General features: G+C 44.4%; 1 protein-coding gene across 1 annotated transcript; it reads right to left on the bottom strand.

Moving 5' to 3' along the window:
- Positions 1-2,340: 2,340 nt before the first annotated feature.
- Positions 2,341-4,809, bottom strand: LOC6590441 (protein ORD). The gene is made up of 6 exons (XM_002015832.2): positions 4,762-4,809; positions 4,077-4,696; positions 3,762-4,011; positions 3,530-3,706; positions 3,385-3,462; positions 2,341-3,321 (listed from the first exon to the last, which is right to left on the bottom strand). Exons 1-6 carry the CDS (start codon positions 4,801-4,803, stop codon positions 3,061-3,063), a joined length of 1,428 nt encoding a protein of 475 aa, XP_002015868.1. The 5' UTR covers positions 4,804-4,809; the 3' UTR covers positions 2,341-3,060.
- Between the last annotated feature and the right edge of the window lie 7,321 nt (positions 4,810-12,130).

Raw genomic sequence — 12,130 nt, 5'->3', positions numbered from 1 at the left:
TTTACAAAACCAGCGAACACGAGGCGCGGTTTGGGGCACCAGTGCGGGTGCAGCATGCCACGCCCACATGTGTGTCCCTGTTTGTGTGTGTGGCAGGAACCCCAGGGCCCCCCCCCCCCCCCCCCCCCACCCAACATAATAAACTGTTTAAATATTTACTTGAAACGAGTTTTAAATACTCGTTGCTTTTTGTTGTTGTTGCGCTTTTATGCCAGAGCGGCCACCGCGAATGTGTTAAGGGGGAGGGGTGATAGGGTCAAAGGTCGGTAAAAAGATGGCCCAATATGTCCGCTGCCGTAGTCGACTTTTGGATAACTATAAACGCCGATAATGGCCACAAAAAGGGGACTAGCAGGCGTCCCGGACGGCCAATTAATTTATAATTATACAAATAAGAGTCTCTATACTTCATAGAGTCTTTTGGCTTTTCATTTACCAGTAAAATTTGCATTTATTTGAGTTTTTCCTGCCTTTGACTGTTCGATCGAAAGACAGTTCACGACAGAAACCAATTTTCAGTTCATGTGAAATATAACATTTCTCGCTTCTGCACTTCATTTTTCATTAGACATCTTTTACACTTGGTTTTCACTCTCTGCTGCTCTTGGGAGCAGCATGGGAGACAAGTGAACCTTCGGACTGTAAGATACCCTACAGAGCCACACACGCAGGTGTTCTACTCATCGAAAAGTACTTACTCAATATATTAACCTCCATTAGGCTCTTCCATTAGAGACTACCCAAAATAATATTCACAACATTTACACGTACGTATTTCCTTGCGCAATTAACAGATGACAGTGGCTCTTTTGGGGGGGTGGTGGGCGCCTGTCATTTGCCTGAGTGCCGTGGCATGCGATCTCCTGGCCGGGGTGCGAAATGTGGCACGCATCGTGTGGCTGAAACCTGTCTAGACGGCATCGGTGTCGCCCCGAGGCTAATGCATTTTCTGCACATATTTACTCGTATGATCATCCGCGTAGACGACCAGCTGCCCGCTTGACCCTGCGGCCACAGTTTCCCCACTAATAAATTGCATAAACTGCATCAGCCGTGGAGCCGCAGGCTAAAGAGAAACTAATTTCTCTATCAAAAGGTAGCGCCAAAAGTGTGTGCGTTAAATGTGTTAAATTAAAACTAGCTAAAAATTAACTTACTTTTCCGTTAGCATAACATTTGAGAGACGTCTTGCAAGAACAAGATACCCACCCAGTCGACTTGCCCAACAGGATGATCTAAGAGGACCTCTACCGTAGAAACCTGAACAGATAATTGAACCAAATAATATCCCTCTCCAAATTCTTCAACATTAATAACACGCATTTTCTTTTTTTTTTAAATCATCATAATTTTTCTGACTGTTGACTGGTATAAGTTGTTCCAAAAGTAATAGCAAACAATATGTATGTATTATCAAAAATAAACCTATCCCTAAAGTGGAAAATAAAAATAAACTCATTTGAGAGTCGAATTATTTAATGATTATTTAATCATACGCTTTATTTTTGCTTACATTTTTTTAAAATCAAATTTGTATTGATATACAACAAACGAATTTTTTTCCAATAATCTCGCATTCATTCTTTATTCAATTAATTATAAGTAGATTTGTGTTCAGATATCAATTTTATATTGACATACAAAAAATAAAAATGTTTATCTATAAAGAATTGTTTCTCATAATCTCACATTATTTCACTCTTCTTGTTATTCTCTGATATTTGTTTTTCTCGCTTTTTCTTTGTGGAATAAATTCTTAGAACATTGATTTTACTTGATATTCGAATTTTGAAATGATTATTTGTTTCATTCGCTTTATTTTTCAATTAATTATCAGTGAATTTTCTCTCAGATATTTTTCCATAATTTTTGTGGATCAATTTTAATTGGATATATAAAAAAATAAAAATTAACATAGAGACTTGTTTCCCATAATCTCACATTTATTCATTCTTGTTGTTGTTGTTCTATTATTATATTATTTGTGGTTATTATTATTTTTCTTTGTGGCTTAAACTCTTGGCACATTGATTTAATTTTAGACTCGAATTTTTAAAGATTATTTCAGTTACTTAACAGTGGATTTTCTTTCTGATATTTTTCCATAATTTTTGTGGATTAATTTTATTTGGATATAAACAAAAAAATGTATTTGTAAAGAAAGAATTTTTTCCAATTTTTTTTTTTCTTTGAGAAATAAATTTGATTTGAGATTCCAATTTTGTAATGATTATTTCCCTCGCTCGCTTTATTTTGTTATCAATTCAATATTGTATTTTTTTATATTTTTTTTCAATTCATCTTGACACAACCAAAAAAAAAAATGTGTGTATTTTTTCCAAATAAATGGGATCTATCCCTTGTTGTTCTCTGATATTATTTTTGAATGAATAGAATATGTTATATATGTAAGATTTGGCCCCACCAAGGCACTTATTGAATGCCAAATCTTGAATATCTTTGATTCTACAAAAAAAAAAGTGTTCTGTTTCCTTCGGCTTCGCCTAAAAGGCACTAACAATGTTAACTATTTTATGAAAATATCTTCTGTAGCACATTCGGATATGTTCTTGCGTTGAAAAGTTACCCCAACAACCGCCAATCAGTCAAGTCAGCCAGACAGATAGACAGACAGTCGCTCCTTCCAAATGCATCTCCAGGCCGTGGTCCCTGTCTTCTAACTGGGTCGATAGCGGTGGGCGTTGGGGTTTGGCTTAAAATGCTTTTAGGTTTACGTAAAATGCATTTCGCCAGCAAATGACGCGTGCCTTTGACTGACAGCCATTGTAGTTGTAGTTGCAGTTGCTGCTGCTGTTGTGGTGGCAGGGATATGGATGAGGATGAGAATGGTGATGGTGATGGCTTGCTGGCTGTGTGGCATTCAAACTGACAGCCAGCAAAACCCTAATTGAAATGGAGCTGAAGAATGGAGCTCTTGTTGTTGTTCCGTGAGCGGCAGCGGCGGCGGCGGCTGCGTAATTACAAAACGAGCAATGGAACAATGGAGGAGCAAAGGAAATATTTGTAAAACTAAAATTGGATGTGCGCTTGATAGATGCCTTATTCTTGAGGGGTGGCGGGCGCGACACTGCCTAGCTCCAAATTGATGGCAGTCTTAAAGATTTCCAAGCGGGACTCGGACGATTCGGCGGACCCAACTTTAACGTCCCAGGATTCCTTGTCTGGCTGCTTCTCACACTTGATCACATGCCGCTCGTCGGAGAGAACGCTCAGGAAGCTGGGATACTCGATGAGGACAATGATGCAGTTGGCCTGGGCCATTTCGACGATGCGTTGCAAGTAGCGCATGCAGACCCATTTCTGTAACAGAATGTAGATTAAAGGAAACCAAAGTCGGGAATGGGCGACTGCTGGGGATCTTACCGAATCTGTGGATCCACGGGCATAGATGTCGTTCATGTAGGAGGCCGTGATAAACTGCCAGGTCACGAAATCAGCTATCTATAAGATACAGGACGGGGGGGGGGGTATCAAGAGAAACGTAGACTCAAAGGCGCACAGTGCAAACCTTATCCAAATGGCTGATAATCAGCACCGATTGCTTGGCAATGCTGCTCAGGGCCAGCTGGAAGGAGACCATCAGCAAGTTGTGGACATTGTGATCGGACTGGCACCAGAAGATGTTCCTGTTGTCGCCAGCAATACGGATGGAAGTGCGCACATTACGCAAATCGAAGTCGAGATCCTGCCGGAGGAAAACGCAATGAAAAACATGTGGAAAACAGAGAGGTCGCATATACCTCTTCGGTCAGACTTTGAGGGCCCTGGGCGCCGGGCACCAGGAACCACACCGTGTACTGCTTCATGGTGATGTACTCGAATATGCGGCGCACATGGTTGAACACCTGCATCACGAACTGACGCTCCGAGCGGAGTACGGCCTCGTTGACGGTAATACAGGATTCGGCCAATTTGCACACCAAATCCTCCTCATCCAGCTTCTTGCGAACGAAGAGCTTGGCAAAGATCTCAAACGGATTGCCCGGGGTCCTGGAATGAATCTCAAATGTAGCAAGCCCCTAAAAGTAAATGATTTTAGTCGTTTCGAGACCCACTGAAAGTTTTTGTAGCCATTGCTGTCCGCCCGGATGATCTGCAGCCAATTGCCGGCGCACTTGTGCTGCAGATCCCACAGATGGATGGACGAGTACTGGGGATCCTCGAAGAACTGAGCGTGGAACTCGTCCAGCTGCCATTTAAGGATCTCGCCACCGTTCTCCGTATAGGTGACCCAGTCCAGACTCTGGGGATCGTCGAATCGCCGCTCGACCATCACCTCCTTTTTGACTACGAAGATTTTCTTGCGATTACGTGCAGCCTCGCGGCGTTTCTTCCGCTCCTCGAGACGCACTTCTGCCTGCGCCGATGTGGACGGCTCCAGGTCCAAGTCGCTGTCGCTGTCCTCTTGCGAGGGTTCGGGCTGCAACACCTGGAAGCGCAGGGAAACGCTGCCGCGTCCCACCTCCAGCAGCGGCAGCCGCTCCAAGCTCTCGGCGTCCGGAAAGGTCCGAGTGCACAGCAGCTGTATGGCCTGTGCCACTGGCGTCACGGCCATATTGCCGCGGGCCTGCTCCTGCTCCTGCCCCATCAGCTTGTACAGCAGCACGTGCACACTGTTCGATGGGGGGAACGACACGCTCACATCGCTGCAGCCGAGACAGTCTTTGATGTTCAGCTTCGGGGGCGGCACAGTTGTTAGATTCTATTCATGCTCGAGGGCATACGCCTGTTCCCACTTACCGATAGAAAGCGCATACTTTTATCTCCCTTAGCCTCGTCCATGTTTTTTTTTTCGCAGAAATCGAACAATTTTCACCAGAAAAACTTTTTCAGAGAGCTTCACATTCACAGTGTTGCCAAACACCCGCTGGCCACCGGCTGGGAAGCATGTATCGTGTATAGTGCATCGATACTTTCGATACTATCGATACTGATTTTTAGTGTGGGAAAGCTGAAATTATGCAAGGTGGCCCGCAAACCTCACTTTCGGGGCTTATGTTACGCTCAGCACTAGGGAGAGCACTTTGAGGCCATGTTTAATGAGAGAGAGCTCAAAATAAGATCCGAAAAGAGTGCGAAAAGAGATACTATCGATACTTTCGACACTGGTTCTTAGTGTGAAAAAGCGTGGCCTTTTCGGGGCTTGTTTAACGCTTCTTCTCTCTCTCTCTCTCTCTCTCACACAAAATATGAGAGTAGTGCTGAGTAAAATAAGAACCGAAAAGAGAGTTTGTGGACCACCTTGTAAAATTTCAGCATGGCCAGCCAGGCTCCCCTCCTCAACTACTTCTGCGTCTCTTTCTACTTCTACATCTCTACTACTTCTCTTTCTACTGCTACTTCTCTTTCTACTACTCATCGTTCTTGTTTTCCCTCCTACTTCTGGTTCCGCGTCTAACCTAAAATTTATGAATCAGATCAACATTCGGCCTGATTCAGTTCCATGAACCATTAAATTGGCTTTTCGGGATTAACGACATTCCAAGTGCCATCAAAACGGGTACCCCTCCCCCCACAGGCACCCCCTTCCGACGAAACATGGACAAAAAAAGCAACAATTAGCTCAAAATTTGCCATCAAAATTGAGACCAGAAAATTGTGATTTTCTTTTAATTTTTACGACAGACCTGTCGGCCGACTTTTTCGTCCCAGTGTCTTTATGACTCGTCGAAAAGGGCAGTGACAAGAAGAGGGAGATGATGTGAAGGAGTAAAAGAGAGCGATGGATGTGTAGGAGAAAAGGAGAACGGAACATTTGCTTATCGCTGCGTGGCTTCCCCTCCCCCTTTGTTATTTCTCTACCCTTCTTTACCCATCCCTCTTTCGCTTTGCCGGTGCCTTTTTCTCGTTTCTCTACTGATTTTTTATGCTCTCTTTGCATTTTTTAATGATGATTGCCATTTTTTGTTTGCGTTCTTTCTGGGGGATTTATGATCTTTCTGGTTTAATGATCTCTGATTCCGTGGACCACACCGGCGATTAATGGCGATTTAATAACCGAACCGCAATGATCGCCAAATATATGCAAGTATTACGGATGGATCGGTGGGCAAGAGACAGTGTTTAAGCCTAATGCGAAATAGATCTGTTTTGTGCGGCAAAGGGAGAGGGAGATGATTCCCTGGCAGCTCGTAAAGCTAACGAAATTATGGCAATTTAACGGACGATTGCGATCCTTCCGGGGGAAGCCAGGGTCCATGGCAATGGCCAGCAATTAGATGGCAGCCACAGAACAGCCTTGGGGCCTGTCCTGGCTCCAGTAGTCGTTGGGGCTTTATCGCCTACATAAATTTCCACAGATAAAAGCGCGAAGAAATGCACTGGTCCATGCTCCATGCCCCATGCTCCACGACTGGTTACATGTCCACACAAACAGAGCCTGGGGAATGTCCAGAAATTATAGCAATTTGCTTGTCAAATTGTTGCCGACTTGGCCAATAAATCGTGGGCTTTATGGGCCGCTTTGCCGTCGCCCGATGATCGCGATAGAGTTGTTTTAGAAATAAATTCCCCAAAAGGTGTACACCACCTCCACCTCCGCCTGCATCTCCTTCTGAAGAGGGGGAGCCTCTGGCTGTGGCTGTGGCTCTCCTTAGTGGTTCGTAAACTTGTAAAATGTGCAATTTTGTCGGCCGGCCGGCTTTTACTTAAGTCGATCGATCGCATTCGTTGTTCGCTTTATTTCTTTTGCTAATTTAATGGTCCTTTACCATCGAGCGGCTATCAATTGAATAGCTTGGCCTCGTGTCTGTGGGGGATCCACACGAACTGATTGAAATATAGTTATTGATGATTTACGATGCGGTAATGTTTGTGGCTCGCTGAGGATGCTCTTGGTGGAGCAGTAGACCAGCATTTCAGAATTATGCCTCCAAAGGGTATTCCTTTTAAAGCAGCTTCAACAGCCGATGTTCCATTAATGGAATGCCTGCCAATCCCAGCAAAGGAAACCCCACCCACACCCACACCCTCCTTCGATGTTTGCCTAATTCCACCAAAGTATGTTCTTGCAGCGTGCACCATTATGCCAGCAATTTTGCCCCCATTAGAATGCAACAACCATCTACCGCTGGCCGCCATTCCGCCATTCCGCCGTGCATTCGCCAGCCGTGCATTTGGTTTCGGATACGAATTCCGAAAATGTTATTGTCTCGCTGTTTTGGGGCAAGGCCTGCACCTGCTGCTGTTGCTGCTTTGTTGCCTCCTGAAGGGGCTTCTGCTTTCATCCTCCTAGTGTGGGGCATGCCAGAAGCTCTACCCCCTGCTGCTCCTCCCCGTCCTTCTCCTGTGGGCTCCTCCAAGCTGCCGAATTTCTCTCTGTGTCTGGCTCGCTCGTAACTCGAAATGTTTACGGTACATTTAATTTCATTTGGATTATTACAATATGCTATAGGAGGCCCTCTTTAACTGCCCCCCTCTCTCCCTCAATGCTCCATTTGCCAGGCCAAACAATGAGCCATGAAATGGAGGTGGGGTGGGGGTTATTCATGCCCCCGCTCGGGGCAGGTGTACCGTACAGCATGCGGACATATTTCATTGTTGTTGCCGAAGTGTAATTGCGAATTCCAGACAAATGTGAAATTTGAATTTACAAGTTTAACTTTTCTTGTGGCATCATTTGTTTGGATGGGAACCATCTCGTTGTTGTTGTTGCTGTGGCACTGTGGCTGCTGCTCCCTTCGACTCCAGTGTGCAGTTGGCAATTCTCGACTTGGTTCATTTGTTCCATTTCAACGCTTGCCTACTGGGGAGGCGGTTCTGGTGGGGTCTGAATCTTACATCTTGCCGGAGCGCATAAACAAATGTACTCGTGTCCTTTCTTTCTCCTTCGATTGTGCCAGCGGCTCACTCTCTTCGTCTCTCTCTCAATACCTTGCAGCAGCACATAATGGCAAACTGTTGCCATATTTCCGTCATTTGAAATACCCTGGAGTTGTGCAGGAGTACACGGGTTATATGCTATCCAGGGCTGACAGAAGAGAGAAGTCCTTCGAGCATTCGAGGATATATTCAAGTCGGAACACTCTCTGTCCCATCAATCGCTCTTGTTTTGTGTATTGTGGAGTGCTTTCATCGTCTCCTGCTTTTGTGAATGCAACATCTTCGCCATCGGGGGATCCAGCCCAGGATTCCGGAGCAGTGCCAGCGTGCAGTGTACCACAAATTTGGGCTGCAGTTTGCCAGCAAGTGAGTGCCGTGACCGGTTTCTGTGGCAAGGATGTACGGGATTCGTGCGGATTCGCATTGTAGTTTACATATCTTGTTTATCCTTTCGGCACTGCACTCCTTGTTTGTCTTTTGTACATTTGCTCGGCTTTTTGTAAGCTCCATGGGGAGGCGGCTCCTCTGGCGCTCCTCTGCTGCTTCTCTGGTGCTTCTCTGGTGCTCCTTTTGTGCTCGAGCGTTGTTCCGAAAAAGTTGCATTTCACGTCTTGTTGGACATTGGACTAGCAATCGGAAACGCGTCCTGGTGGTGGTCCTGGCCCTGTGCTGGGTCTCAAGGAGTCTCGTCTCTCAATTCTTCCGTTTTGCTTGGCTTCATCATATTTTCCACAGCCTGCTCTCTTCAGCAGTCCGAAGTGTACCCAAAAGTGGTGCGTTCCGTTTGGCCGCATAAAACACAATGCCACGCCCTCGGCGCCTGCACACACACGCCCACGCACACACGAGCACACGCACACGCACACGCACACACGAGCACACAAATACAATTAGAGACTTGGTTTGTTGGTTCAACTTGTTTGCTTACATTCAACTTTATTTCACTTCTGCTGCGATAGTTCCTTTCTTCCGCCGCCCCCCCTGCTGCCCCTGCTACCCCTCCACACACACATCTACAGATGTGTAAAGTTTTTGGCCAACTTCTGCTTCTCGCTGGAGTCGGAGTCGGAATCGGAGTCATCGTCATTGTGTTTTTTGACGGGGGGGCAGGGGCAGGGGCAGGGCATGGTCCTAACTTAATTCTGCTCGGATTTCTATACATCTCTCTACATTCGACAAGAACTCGCACTCGCACTCCTTCCTCGTGCTCTTATGTTTGCTTAAATGTTGTATAATTCACTGATTTCTCTGTGGCTTTATGCCATTGTTGAAATTTTGTTGCTGCTGCTGCTTTCGTTGCTTCTGCCGCAGGACTTGTGTGATTATGTTGCACATGAAGAATTGTTCATTTGGCGAACAGTTGCGGCAATCCTTTGCGGTGAGTCCTTGAGTGCAATTCTTCAATTGAATAATTAGAGAGATTACAAAATGGATAAAGCTGGAGACAGTAGATTGGGGTGTGGAGTGTGAGTCTTATAAAGGTAAAGGCTGTGTATGCTTTCCGGGCATCATGGTCGATTTACAGAATCAAGGTAAAATTCATTGATTTTCGGCTTCATAAAGAACCAGAAAAATCTTTGAGGAGGGTTTAGTGCTGCTTAAACTGTATATCGTGAAAGCAGCGGCTTTCCAACTACTAATCATGGATTTATAATATATATTATATTATATTATCTTTTATATATATTAAACATTTACATTTATATCGGTTTTAATGTGTATAAACTCTGAAAGATGATATATATTCTCTGTTGTCGCTTGATCTACACCCAAAAAAAAGTATTGCCATCTAGCGAAATTTGCTGATGGAAATATAAGCCTTTTACTGCCTTTTCCTTTCAAAGCGAGTTATTTTTTGAGTCTTTAATCTTTCATCGTCGCCCAAAAAGCAGCACTAGATCCTTAAGGCCTCAGGGGGTACCAGATCTGCACGAGTTCTTCAGTAAATGGCCATAAAATAGCCCAAAATACATTGCCCACACCCCCCCCTCACAAGTGGCAGGGCCAGTAAGGCCAGCCCCATTTCCATGTCGAGTCGCTGAACGAAATGCAAAGAAAACGCACAGGGAACATGGAATGAACATTGTAAATTGTTGTCCGAAAATTTATTGGCAGCACTTATCAGATTCACTCATAAATCTGCAAAAAAAGCCCCGTCTCCAAATCCATGCCCTCTCCCGCTCTTCCGCTCTTCCGCTCTCGCTCGCTGGCTGACCAAATGCGTGGGTGTTATTGCTGTCTCTTTTCCGGATGGGTGGCATGTGCGAGACATTTATTTGCATGCTCTCTCTCTCTCGCTGTCTCTCTCTGCGGTGCTCCATTTCGGTCGCACAGTCCACAAATTAACATGACATTTTTACAAGCCCAAACATGTGTACACATGGGTCCCGTCCCGAATGTGAGTCCGGAACCAGCACTCGAACCACTCGAAATTAATAGCCAGCAAAGCAGGCAGCCAGGCGGGCAGCAGGCAGCCAGCAAACAGGCAAATGTAAGCTCATTGAATGACCAAACCGACCGACAGGAGGGCTCACACACACACGGACCCACAGACGGGGGACGTGGTCAAAAAAGTCAAACATTTGAACAGGCCAGAGAGAGCCAGCGAGAGAGCGAGAGCGAGCCAGCGAACAGGTTGAAATTTTATGCATCCATAAATTTAATTACTCAAAGGCTCCAAAATGTGCAAAACAAAAACCCATTAGCCATGGCATCGCATCGGATCAGAGCGCTCATCCTGCCATCCTGCCATCCTCCCATGAAGTCCATGTGGACTTCAGGACTCTTCTGTTCGATAATCTGGGCCAAGTGATGTGCATACTCGAACGACAATCGAATTGCAGCAGAGCAGGTCTTTTCATTGACAGACAGACGAGTCCATAAAGGCCAAGGAGTAGAGGAAAAATCATGACAAAACATTTGCCCAACGAGTTTTCATTTTCTTTGTTTCGTTGTTGTCTCGGTTTCTGTTTTCTTGTTTTCTTGTGTGTGTGTGTGTTTTTGTTGTTGTTGTGTTTTTGCTCGGCTTGGGTTCCACTTGAATGAGAATGACGAGAGGACGTCCTGACGATGATGAAGTTATCAGCAAAAACAAGCCAAAAGTTGGCACAGTTTCAAAAAGTTGGCCCACATTCAGAACAGAACAGAGCAGAGCAGAACAGAGCACGACTCAGAGCGAGAGACAGGATCACAGGGTCTACAGGGAACTATTGGGGCGCCTAACAATCCGAAAAGCAGTCGGAAAATTCCAAAACAAGGCAAAAACTTGGCCTCACAGAGGAAGAGCAGAGAGAGACAGAGAGGAAGAGGCATATTCCTAAATAGAGAAGGACTCTCCCCGCTGTCAATATGGGCAGGAGTGACAGTGCAACAAACGACAAGTTAAAACTCATGTTCATTGCATTACTCGCCCCACGAAGAGGAACGGCAGGCGGAGAGTGCGGTACATGCCACATGAAGTACATGTGGATGCCACAAGTTTGTCTTTGGTGAGGTTACCAAACACAACACTATTTCTTGACGTCTGACACACTAATCGATTCTCCGTTCACATGTGCATTTATCAATTTGAATTGATATTTATAAACCCAAGGCCTGTTGGGTTATTCATAGGTTCTTTGGCAAATGCTAAATGCATTGTTAATCCCTTTAAATAATCCCTCAAACGAGGCTAAGTATTTTAATTGCGGTAGAGGAAAATCCATGCCAAGTAATCCATGGCCATCCCATTTTAGATGGGGGAAAAGATTAATTCAAATGCAAAATAAATTATAAGTCCTCTTGCATAAAGCAATAGGTTTGGTCTCCTTAATACTATTTACCTGGGTTGTTTAGATACGATATATGCAATGTACGGATTCAACGCTTAATAAAAAAAAAAAAAATAAAAAAAAATGCCAAATGAGTACAAAATACTGACTTGAAGGTGAATTAAATTAATTTTCTATTCGCTTTAATTTAAACTACGGCTAGGAAAGTGGATTTTATTCATCCTGGCCTGTTTTTTTTAAGTATTGTTAGTGGATCGTTAGCAGAAAGGAGTAAAGGGCCTTTTATAATGTTGGAAAAATATATTTAAAATACTAAATGCCCACCGCAATGAGCACTAAGTACTGATTTAAAGTTGTCTCAGATTTATCATTGAATTAAATAAATTGTTTTGTTAGTTTTGGATTTTTATTCATCCTGTCTTGATTCTTATAGTATTTCTAGCGGCCATCATTATCTATCTAGTTGAGCAGAAAATACAATATATACTGCAAAATACTAGAAAATACTTTGAGAAATA

The sequence above is a fragment of the Drosophila persimilis genome, unplaced genomic scaffold (assembly GCF_003286085.1).
Source record: "Drosophila persimilis strain 14011-0111.01,24,50 unplaced genomic scaffold, DperRS2 tig00000002-arrow-pilon, whole genome shotgun sequence".
In the NCBI taxonomy this organism is placed as follows: domain Eukaryota; kingdom Metazoa; phylum Arthropoda; class Insecta; order Diptera; family Drosophilidae; genus Drosophila; species Drosophila persimilis.
The sequence above is the reverse complement of the archived record's forward strand: the minus strand, read 5'-3'. Positions and strand labels throughout refer to the sequence as shown.